General features: G+C 70.5%; 2 protein-coding genes across 3 annotated transcripts in view; one reads left to right on the top strand and one right to left on the bottom strand.

The window, feature by feature from the left end:
• Positions 1 to 1,114: 1,114 nt before the first annotated feature.
• On the bottom strand, positions 1,115 to 6,539 carry ABCB8 (ATP binding cassette subfamily B member 8). Of its 2 annotated transcripts, none has more exons than XM_015650104.2 (16): positions 6,440 to 6,539; positions 5,589 to 5,862; positions 5,062 to 5,217; positions 4,890 to 4,984; positions 4,692 to 4,818; positions 4,139 to 4,300; positions 3,971 to 4,056; positions 3,800 to 3,897; positions 3,572 to 3,677; positions 3,432 to 3,465; positions 3,158 to 3,294; positions 2,955 to 3,049; positions 2,680 to 2,813; positions 2,425 to 2,572; positions 1,870 to 2,120; positions 1,115 to 1,233 (listed from the first exon to the last, which is right to left on the bottom strand). In XM_015650104.2, the coding sequence occupies exons 1-16, from the start codon at positions 6,514 to 6,516 to the stop codon at positions 1,138 to 1,140; spliced, it is 2,076 nt and encodes a 691-aa protein (XP_015505590.1). In that variant the 5' UTR covers positions 6,517 to 6,539; the 3' UTR covers positions 1,115 to 1,137. The 2 variants fall into 2 exon arrangements, with proteins under 2 accessions (XP_015505590.1, XP_015505600.1); XM_015650114.2 differs by having other exon boundaries at positions 4,713 to 4,818.
• Positions 6,540 to 8,123: 1,584 nt separating this feature from the next.
• ATG9B (autophagy related 9B) overlaps positions 8,124 to 9,656 on the top strand; it is a 12,253-nt gene continuing 10,720 nt past the window's right edge. The window contains exons 1-4 of the mRNA XM_033512169.1: positions 8,124 to 8,583; positions 8,730 to 8,773; positions 8,890 to 8,954; positions 9,033 to 9,620. Of these exons, the coding sequence (XP_033368060.1) occupies positions 8,454 to 8,583; positions 8,730 to 8,773; positions 8,890 to 8,954; positions 9,033 to 9,620 (827 nt within the window). The 5' untranslated portion in view covers positions 8,124 to 8,453. The remainder of the gene's footprint in view (positions 8,584 to 8,729; positions 8,774 to 8,889; positions 8,955 to 9,032; positions 9,621 to 9,656) is intronic.

Raw genomic sequence — 9,656 nt, 5'->3', positions numbered from 1 at the left:
ACGGGGGGGCCGAGACCCCCGGGGAAGGGGGGGCAGCAGAGAGCGCCCCTTCATCGGGCAGCCCAGGGGAACCCACCTCGGGGGTCACACAGAAGTCCCCCCATCCCGGGGTCACACAGGGGTCCCTCCACCCCGAAAAGTGATGCAGTGGAGCCTTCATCCCAGAAAGATGTCACAGGGTCCCCCCGGACTCGGGGGGTGACACAGGGGTCTCCCATTCAAAGGCTGACCCATGGGACCCCCCCACGCCGGGAGAGTCATGCAGGGCTAATCCTACCCCAAGGGGTCACACAGAGGTTCCCCCGACCTGGGGGTTGACACGAGGGTCCCCTGCCTTGAGGGGCAGCACAGGGGATAGTCCGTCCCGTGGTGCTACGAAGGGTAGCTCCTATGGCAGGGGTCGCGCATCCCGGGGTCCCGCAGAGGGTCCAGAAAGATGCCACAGGGTTCCTCCACTGCAGGGGTGACAGAGGGGCCCCCACCCTGCAGGGTGACACAAGCGATCCCCCCTTACGGGGGGTCACACGGGGGTCTCCCCATCCCAGAGGTCACCCAGGGGTTCCTCCCCTCCAGAAGTGACACACGAGCCCCCCCTGCCCCGAGGGAAATATCGGGGTCCCCTGTCACAGAAATCACGCAAGGGCTCCTCCAACCCGGGGAGGGGGGAATTCAGGGGTCCCCCATCCCAAGGTCACGTAAGGGTTCACCCCCTCCAGTCCCCGGGGTGTCGCAGCGTTTCCCCCCTGGGCAGTGACAGGGGTCCCTCACTGCACGGGTGACACACGGGACACCCGAGGGTCACACAGGGACCCCTCACGCGAGCAGGGCCACACAGGGGTCCCGCACCTCGGGAGGGGGCTCACACCAAGCGGGGGGTGACACAGGGGGTGACACAGCGGGTGACACAGGGGGTGACACAGGGGACCCCCAGCCCCGCGCGGCCAGGGGGGGCGTGGTCAGCATAGCTGGACACGCCCACAAATTACACGTCACTCATGGCCCCGCCCGGCACCCCGCCCCCTCCTCAGTGCCAAGGGCGCCCTCGAGCGGCCCGGAGGACCCATCGCAACGTCCCGCCACAAAGAGGAGACCCCTGATTAATTAAACAACCCCCTGGTTAATAAACCCAGCCCTGGTTTATTGGGGGGAGCGGGGGGACCCCTCCTTAGTCTGCTGTCGGATGAGCTCGGCGTAGAGACCCCCCCGTCGCAGCAGCTCCTCGTGAGTCCCTGCCTGTGGAGACAGCGGGGTGTCACGGCCGGAGGGTGTCACGGCCAGAGGGTGTCACGGCAGGAGGGTGTCACGGCCGGAGGGTGTCACGGCCAGAGGGTGTTATGGCAGGAGGGTGTCACGGCTGGAGGGTGTCACGGCCGGAGGGTGTCATGGCCGGACGGTGTCACGGCCAGAGGGTGTCATGGCCGGACGGTGTCACGGCCGGAGGGTGTCACGGCTGGACGGTGTCACAGCCGGAGGGTGTCACAGCCGGAGCGTGTCATGGCCGGAGGGTGTCACGGCCAGAGGGTGTCACAGCTGGAGGGTGTTACAGCCGGAGGGTGTCACAGCCAGAGGGTGTTACAGCCGGAGGGTGTCACGGCCAGAGGGTGTTACAGCCGGAGGGTGTCACGGCCAGAGGGTGTCACGGCCGGAGGGTGTCACGGCCGGAGGGTGTCACGGCCGGAGGGTGTCACGGCCAGAGGGTGTCACGGCCAGAGGGTGTCACGGCCGGAGGGTGTCACGGCAGGAGGGTGTCACGGCCGGACGGTGTCACGGCCAGAGGGTGTTATGGCAGGAGGGTGTCACGGCAGGAGGGTGTCATGGCCGGACGGTGTCACCTCCCGGTGCCCAGCTGTCCCCGCCCTGCGGGCTCACCTCAGCCACACGGCCCCGGGCCAGCACGGCGATGAGCTGCGCGCCCCGGATGGTGCTCAGGCGGTGGGCGATGAGCAGCACGGTGCGGCCGGTGGCTGCACGGTCCAGCGCCTCCTGCACCGCCCGCTCCGCCTGCGCATCCAGCGCGCTCGTGGCCTCGTCCAGGATGAGCACGGCCGGGTCCTTGAGCAGCGCCCGGGCGATGGCGATGCGTTGCTTCTGGCCCCCGGACAGCGCCGTGCCACGCTCGCCTGCGGGACACCGCGGGGACACCGCGGCCCGAGGGGACATCGTGGGGATGGCGGTGCCGCATCCCGGGGGACCACCTCACCCACGGCCAGGGAACCCCCCAGAACCTCGGTGCCTCATCAGCCCGGGGACAGCCCCACCTCCCACATCCGAACCCCATCCCTGCCGCTCAGAGCCCAGCGCGGCCGCAGCTCCCTCTGGCACAGCCGAACATCGGCAGTGACCAGCAGCCGCTGTCCCTGCAGGACTGGGACCATCTCGGCTGGGGACCCACACTTGCCTGACCCCCTCCCGCCCTGGCCATACCCACGACGGTGTCGTAGCCATCGGGGAAGCTGCGGATGAAGCCGTCAGCGTTGGCGAGCCGGGCGGCCTCGTACACCTCGGCATCAGAGGCTCCTGGCTTCCCGAAGCGGATGTTCTCCATGATGGTTGTGCCAAACAGCACCGGCTCCTGCAGCAAAACCCCAGCCCTCAGCACTGAGCCTCAGCCATGGCCCACCTCCCTCCTCTTCCCCAGGGACAGCCGGGGGTCCCGGCCAGCAGCGCTCCTGTCCCCACCTGGCTGATGAAGCCGATGACCTGCCCCCGCAGCCAGGAGGGGTCCAGGCTGGCGATGTCCTGCCCGTCCAGGGTGATGGTTCCCGCCGTGGGCTCATAGAACCGCTCCAGCAGCGCTGCCACCGTTGACTTCCCTGGGGATGGGGACCCCTGAGCCCCCCTGCTCCAGACCCCTGGCTCCAGCAGCACTGGGGGATTCCCAGTCCCCGGCACACACTGGGCGCACTGGGCAGAAGTGGGGCACAGGAGGATAAACCCGGGGGGGGCACTGGTACCTCCTCCAGAGGGGCCCACGATGGCCACGGTCTGGCAGGGGGGCAGGGTGAGGCTGAAGTCCTGCAGGACAGGGTAGCCAGGCCGGGTGGGATAACTGCAGGGAGAGGAGCAGGGGCTGCAGAGCTGTGGGGACATGGTGCCCGTCCCCCTGTCCATGGGGTGGCCCAGGGGGCCATGGGGGGCAGTCCCATGCGGGACTCACCTGAAGGAGACGTGGTTGAAGCAGATGCGGCCGCACAGGGAGTGGGCAGGGATGGTGACTCCCCCCTGCAGTGGCACGGGGGGCTCCAGTCTCAGCAGCTCAAAGACACGGGCGCCAGCACTCAGACCCCGCACCGCCTGTGGGGGGACAGCAGGAGCACCTCATGGTCCCCCAGACCCCACACCACCCGCAGGGAGGGTATCGAAAGCACCCCCAGAGCCCCAAACCTGAATGCCCAGCCTCAGGGGGTGCCAGGACCCCTCACCCCACCTACCTGGCCCATCAGAATGGAGATGTTGGCCAAGGACCTGGGATGCACAAGGTCAGAGGTTGAACTCAGGGCTGTGCCCAGGCATGCTGCAGGGTACAGGGGCTGCCAGAGGTACTGGGGGTACCTTTGGGCCCCGCTCTAACCTTTGCACCGTCTGCGAGGCCACCAGGAAGGACATGAGGTCACCAGGCGAGAGCTGGTCTCCGGCCATCAGGGAGCCACCGACGAAGATGGTTCCCAGGACGATGCCTGTGGGGTGGGAGCAGAGCTGGGATTTGACGGGGACATGCAGAAGGGACATTTGGAGGAGGTCCTGCCCAAGGGAGTCCCACCCCACAGCCCCCCAGGTCCCACTCTGTGACCCCACTCACCATTGAGCGCCAGGTTGGAGAGCCCCTGGAAGGCGGCGATGCCGAGTCCTAGCCGCTCACTCAGCCGCCCGGCACAGTCCACCTCAGCACGGAACAGCCTGGGGCAGGGATGGGCTGGGATCCCCACTGCCACAGCCCCAGCACCCCCAGGCTCCCCACCCTGCCCCTTACTCTGCCTGCTGCTCCTCCATGGCGAAGGCCCGCACGGTCCGCACGTTGCCCAGCGCCTCGTCGGCCACCACGGTGGCCTTGGCCACCTGCAGGGACAGGGGGGACAGTGGGGACACCCCACACCGTGGCCCCGGGGGCGGCAGGAAGGGGGTCTCAGGCGAGGGTTACCTGCTCCTGTGCCTGGCGGGAGAGGCTGCGGAGGAAGGCGCCGATGAAGGCACCGGCGCCCACCAGCGCCGGCAGCGCCACGAGCAGGAGCCCGGTGAGCTTGGGCGAGAGCAGGTACAGCGACACGAAGCAGCCGGCGGTCTGGGTGCCGCTGCGCAGGCCCTGCCGGAGGGGGCAGTGACTGGGGGACCACCGGGCTTGCCCAGGAGATAGCCAGGCTCACCTGCAGACGGCCAGGCTCACCTGGGAGATGGCCGGGCTCACCTGGGAGACGGCCGGGCTCACCTGGAGATGGCCAGGCTCACCTGGGAGGTGGCCGGGCTCACCTGGGAGGTGGCCAGGCTCACCTGGAGATGGCCAGGCTCACCTGGGAGATGGCCGGGCTCACCTGGGGGATGGCCGGGCTCACCTGGGAGATGGCCGGGCTCACCTGGAGATGGCCAGGCTCACCTGCAGATGGCCAGGCTCACCTGGGAGATGGCCAGGCTCACCTGGAGATGGCCAGGCTCACCTGGGAGATGGCCGGGCTCACCTGGGAGATGGCCAGGCTCACCTGGGAGATGGCCGGGCTCACCTGGGAGATGGCCAGCTTGAAGGAAGACTTGAACTCCTGGATGTCGGCGGTCAGCCGTGTCACCAGCTGTCCCGTGCGCGTGGCATCAAAGAAGGCCACCTCCTGCCTGCCGGGGGAGCGGTGGGTGCGGGTCCCCGCGCCCCCATCTCTCCCGTCCCCCGTCCCCGCTGGGGTTACCTGAGCAGGGCGCTGAAGAGCGCCTTACGCATGTTGCCCGCCACCCGCTCGCCGACGCGGGCCAGCAGCGCGATGTACCCGAAGGTCAGCAGGCCCTGCGGGACGGGGGGGTCAGCAGGGCCGGAGGGCACCCCGAGACCCCCGCCCGGCCTTTCGGGAGGCCGGCACTCACCTGCAGGCAGTAGACGGCGAGGAGGCGCAGGGCCGGGCTCCGCACCTCCCGCAGGTACGTGGGCACGTGGCCGCGGGCACATCGGGCCACCACGTTCACCAGCTGCCCCAGCAGCACCGGGATGCGCACGTTGAGCAGGGCCGCGCCCAGCGCCAGCTGCGGGGGTGCCCACAGGGACAGGGCTGTCACGGCGCTGGGACAGCGGGTGTCACCCCGTGGCGCTGGGATAGCGCCCGTGTCACACAACAGCGGACACCAGCACGGTGGCTGTCCCGCAGTGGCACCGGGACAGTGGCTGCCACACCGTGGCATGGGGACAGGGGGTGTCACACCCCTGCACGGGGACCTTGGCCATCACGCCGTGACACTCAGACAGTGACAGCCAGCGAGTGACAAGCTGGGATGGCGGCTGTTGTACCACGTCAGTGGGACGGTGGCCATCACGCTGTGGCACCGGGACAGCATAGGTGTGACTCGGGGACAGTGGGGACAGGGGCGATCACGGCCACCCACTCGCCGCTGCTCACCACAACAGCAGCTGAGAGCGCCAGGAGCTGCGGGCGCAGGAAGGTCCAGAACAGTGGCCAGTCAAAGGGAGGCTCCGGGGGGGACTCTGGAGGCTCGGGAGCACCGGGGGGCACCGCGGGGACAGTGGCCTCCTGGCAGCGGGCGGCCGTGCCCAGCAGCCCCAGCAGCGCGCAGCCCGTGGCCGAGCCGGCCAGGAGCAGGCGGCGGGGGGCCGGGAGCGCCGCGGGCAGCCGGGGGGGCCCGGCCAGCTCCAGGCGCCCCCCATACCTGAAACTGAGGAGAGGGGTGACTGAAAGGTGCCCCAGCTGGGGTGGCAACCACGGATCACCCCAGGGACCTCCGAATCCCATCTCCCCCCACCAAGAGTTGTGGCCTCCAAGGGACCCGGGAGTCCAGGATGCCCCTCGGCGTCGCCTGCAATCCCAGGGTCCTGGCTCCCCCCACCAAGAACTGGGGTGACCCCACCACCCAAGGGGTTCGTGAGGCTGGGAACCTCCCGGGCACGCCAGGGCTGCGGAGTCCGAGCTCCCCCACACCTCTCAAGGTACCCCGGGGCTCCCCAGTTCCTGCCCGCGTGTTGCCCCCGCCCTGACCCCAATCCCGCGGCTCCGGGAGGGCCCCGTACCCCTAAACCTCCTGGGAGCCCCGGCCTCCCCGTGGTCCCCCCGCAGGGCTCCAGGGAGCCCCCGCGAGTTCCCGGGACCCCTGACTCCCCTGCAGCCCGACTCGCACCCCCGGGACCACCGCGACCTCCGAGTCCGGGCTCCGCCCAGCAAGAGTTGGGGCTCCCGCACTCCAAAGGGCCCGAGAGTCCGGGATCCCCCCGGGATGCCCTGCGCTCCCCCGGTACCTGCGCCCCGGGACGGAGGGCGGCCGGAGCCGGGTCCAAGCGCCCGCTGCCCGCAGCAAGAGCACCGGCAGCGGCATGGCGGCACCGGCGGGGGCGGCACCGGGGGCGGCACCGGGAGACGCGGGGCGGGAGCGGGGAGGGCCGGGGGCGGGGAGGGGCGGTCCCGGGCGGGCGGAGCCCCGACACCGCGGCTCGGGCCCTGCGCCGGCCCCGACCCGCTCCGGCCCCTCTCCGGCGGCTCGGGCCCTTCCCCGGTCTGACCCCTCGGATCCCCGCTCCCGGCACGCCCGCTCCTCCCCGGGGCCGCCTGCGGAGCGGCCGGACCTGCACCGGAACCCCGCGCCGGAGCTCGGAGCGCACAGCGGCACCCCCGACCCCCGCCGCTCCCCGGGGCTGCCCCCGGTGCGGCCATGGCGGGCGGCGGCGACCGGGGGGCCCCTTGAGCTCCGGCAGCGGCGGCGACAGCGGGGACCGAGCCGGCAGCGAGCGGCCAGGTGAGCAGGGACGGGAAGCGGGGAGCGGGGCTGGCAGAGCCCCGCTGGCCCCGGTGCGGGGTCACGCCGCTCCTTTCCGGGCTCCTTCGGTCCGGCCGCTGCCCGGGACCCCCCATCCCGCTGGGGCGGGTGTGTCCCCTGCCGCCCTGGGGGTGTCCGTGTCCCCACGTGTGGTCCCGGGTCACTCGCGGGGGTCGCTCCGGAGCCCCGTCCTCGTTCGCCATAGCCATGTGTCACCGCTGGGGCTTGTGTCACCACGGGGCTGTCACCCTGCCGTGTCGCCACGGGCAGGTGTCCCCATGCGGAGCCCCGGGGTCCCCGTGACAGAGGTGACGCTGCGGGAACACACGTGTGTCCCGGCAGGGTCACCGGGGCCATTGCCGGGAGCCGCCGGGTCCCGCGGGTGCCACGTCCCCCGGGCTCTGTCCCTGGCCCGGGGGTGTCCCTGGCCCCGGCCCGGGGATCCCCCCGGCCCCCCCACCGTTTACACTCACGGGCTATTTTCGGGGCCGCGGGTATTTTTGGCTTCCCGATGTGGAGCTGGTTGGGGACGGGCCGTGCCGATGTCACCCGCCGGGACACCCGATCCTGGGGGATGCGGCCGCTGTCCCCAAGGGGGTGCGGGGGGTCGGGTCCCTCCTGCCGCATCAGTCCCGCGCCGTGAGTCAGCCCCGGGCAGGCGGGGCCAGACGGTGTCACCTGCGGCCACCGGCCCGGCCGGACACCGGCTGTGGCCACCGCGGGGGACGCAGGTGACACGCGACGCTGCGGGGCTGCGGTGAGGGGACCGCGGGGGGAGGTGGACGGGGGTCCCGTCCTTCCCCATGGGGTGATGGTCCCATCCAAGGGTTTGGGGTCCCTTCCAAGAGTTTTGCGTCTCCTGTGGGGGTTGTCCCCTGCCCCAAGGTCCGGGGTCCTGCCCTGCCCCAGAGAGGTGGGGGGTCCAGTCCTTCCCCGGGCCGGGGGCACGCAAGGCACTGAGAGGCCACCGGGGCTCAGGACTGGTCGTGAGCCGGTCCCCTTGTGCCCCCCGGCTCCGGGGGTGGTGTGTCCGTGGTGAGTGGGGTCTGTGGGGGGGGGTCTGTGGGTACAGGAGTCCATGGGGGGGGGTCTATGGGGAGGAAGAGTGTGGGGGGCTGCGGACACAGGGGTCTGTGGGGAGAGGTGTCCCCCTACTCGGACCGGACAGTGCAGCGTGGCCTGGGGGACAGCGGGGGGGGAAGTGTTGGGGTCCCTCAGACTCCGGGGACCCTCCCGGGGAGCCCCGAGAAGCCGTGCAGGGTCACGGCAGGCTCTGGCACTGGCCTGGCCGGTGGGACAGGAAGGGCCGGTGGCACCTGCGGTGTCACCTGCCCGCGGCCAGGGCCAGCTCAGGCCACCCGAATTCGGGGCACGCGGGCGGCGCTGCGGGACCGGAGCGGCATTTCCTGTGCCTCACACCTGCCCCGACCCCCTCCGCCCCACACCTGCCCCGCGGCGGCCCCATCTCCGTGGCAGGTGCTCACGTTCCCCGGCAGGTGATGGCGGAGCAGGGAGAGGAGGACCGGGAGTACCGGGAATACCGCCGGCTGGAGGATTGTGAGGAGGACTCGCCGCCCGGCGAGGAGGAGGAGGAGCAGCTGCTGCTGCACGTCACTGAAGGACCGACAGGTACCGGGGTCCCGTCTGCTGGGGGATTCGGGGTTCCCGTGGGCTGCTTGGGGACCCCAGGTGGGTGTTTCTGGGTGGGGCGGGGGTCCCAGGTGGGGGGGCGGTACCACGTTCCCACCTGACCCTCCCCGTGTTTTTCCCCCCAGACTCGTGGCACCACATTAAGGACCTGGACAGTTTCTTCACCAAGATATCCTGGCACAGCCCCTGGTGGCACTGTGGGGGACATGGGGGAGCATGGGGTGACTCTGGGGATGGACATGGGGGGTCCATCACCCCTTCGTAGTCTCCTTAACCCCTCCCCACATCTACCAGTTCCACCAGAGGAATGGCTTTGCCTGCGTCCTGCTCTCGGACGTCCTCGAGCTGGTGTAAGCGATGCCGCGTTGTCACCGGGCGGTGCCACACGGCTGTGACCCCGGGGTCCCACTGATCCCCCGTCCCCCCAGGCAGTTCCTGTTCGTCGTCACCTTCAGCACGTTCCTGCTGTGCTGTGTCGATTACGATGTCCTGTTCGCCACCCGCCCCCTCAACCACAGCCACGTCCCCGAGCGCGCCAAGGTGACGCTGCCCGACGCCGTGCTGCCCGCCCCGCAGTGCGCCCACAGGTGGGCAGGGGGACACCGGGGGACACTGCAGGAGCTGTGCAGGGCTCTCGCTGCTGCGGGTGACGCGAGGGGTCCCAGCGGTGTGGGTGACACGCGTGTCCCCAAAGGGTCGGTGGCGGTGGGCGGCTACCGCTGCTGCTGCCTTTGTGGCCACACAGAGGGCCCGGTGCCACCAGCGTGGCTCTGTGGGGGCCAGGGCACCGCTGGTGTGGCTGCCCGGGGTCCTGGTGCTGTGGGACACGTGTGTCCCCAGCAGTCTCTGAGACAGCAGATGGCCACGAGGCGCTTGGTGGCACTGGTGACGCCTGTGTTTCTGCAGGCCTTGTGGCAGCGGGTGGCAGCTGTCTGTGGAGGGTTTGTTGGCACTGCTGACACTTGTGTCCCCACAGGCTCCATGTCAGCAGGTGGCTTCTGGTTCTGCTGGCACTGGTGTGGCTGGGGGGGGGCAGTGGCACTGCTGACACT

This window comes from Parus major, chromosome 2 (assembly GCF_001522545.3).
Source record: "Parus major isolate Abel chromosome 2, Parus_major1.1, whole genome shotgun sequence".
Taxonomy (NCBI): Eukaryota; Metazoa; Chordata; class Aves; order Passeriformes; family Paridae; genus Parus; species Parus major.
Note: the sequence above shows the minus strand (reverse complement) of the source record. Positions and strands in the feature narration are given on the sequence as shown.

What these genes read in the sequence shown, in the direction of transcription:
- ABCB8 (XM_015650104.2), bottom strand. Translation starts at nt 6,516, where the DNA reads ATGCCGCTGCCGGTGCTCTTGCTGCGGGCAGCGGGCGCTTGGACCCGG. An exon ending in CTCCAACCTGGCGCTCAATG is followed by an intron (nt 3,678 to 3,799) that starts GTGAGTGGGGTC and finishes CCCACCCCACAG; the next exon opens with GCATCGTCCTGGGAACCATC. An exon ending in GCCTCGCAGACGGTGCAAAG is followed by an intron (nt 3,466 to 3,571) that starts GTTAGAGCGGGG and finishes TGTGCATCCCAG; the next exon opens with GTCCTTGGCCAACATCTCCA.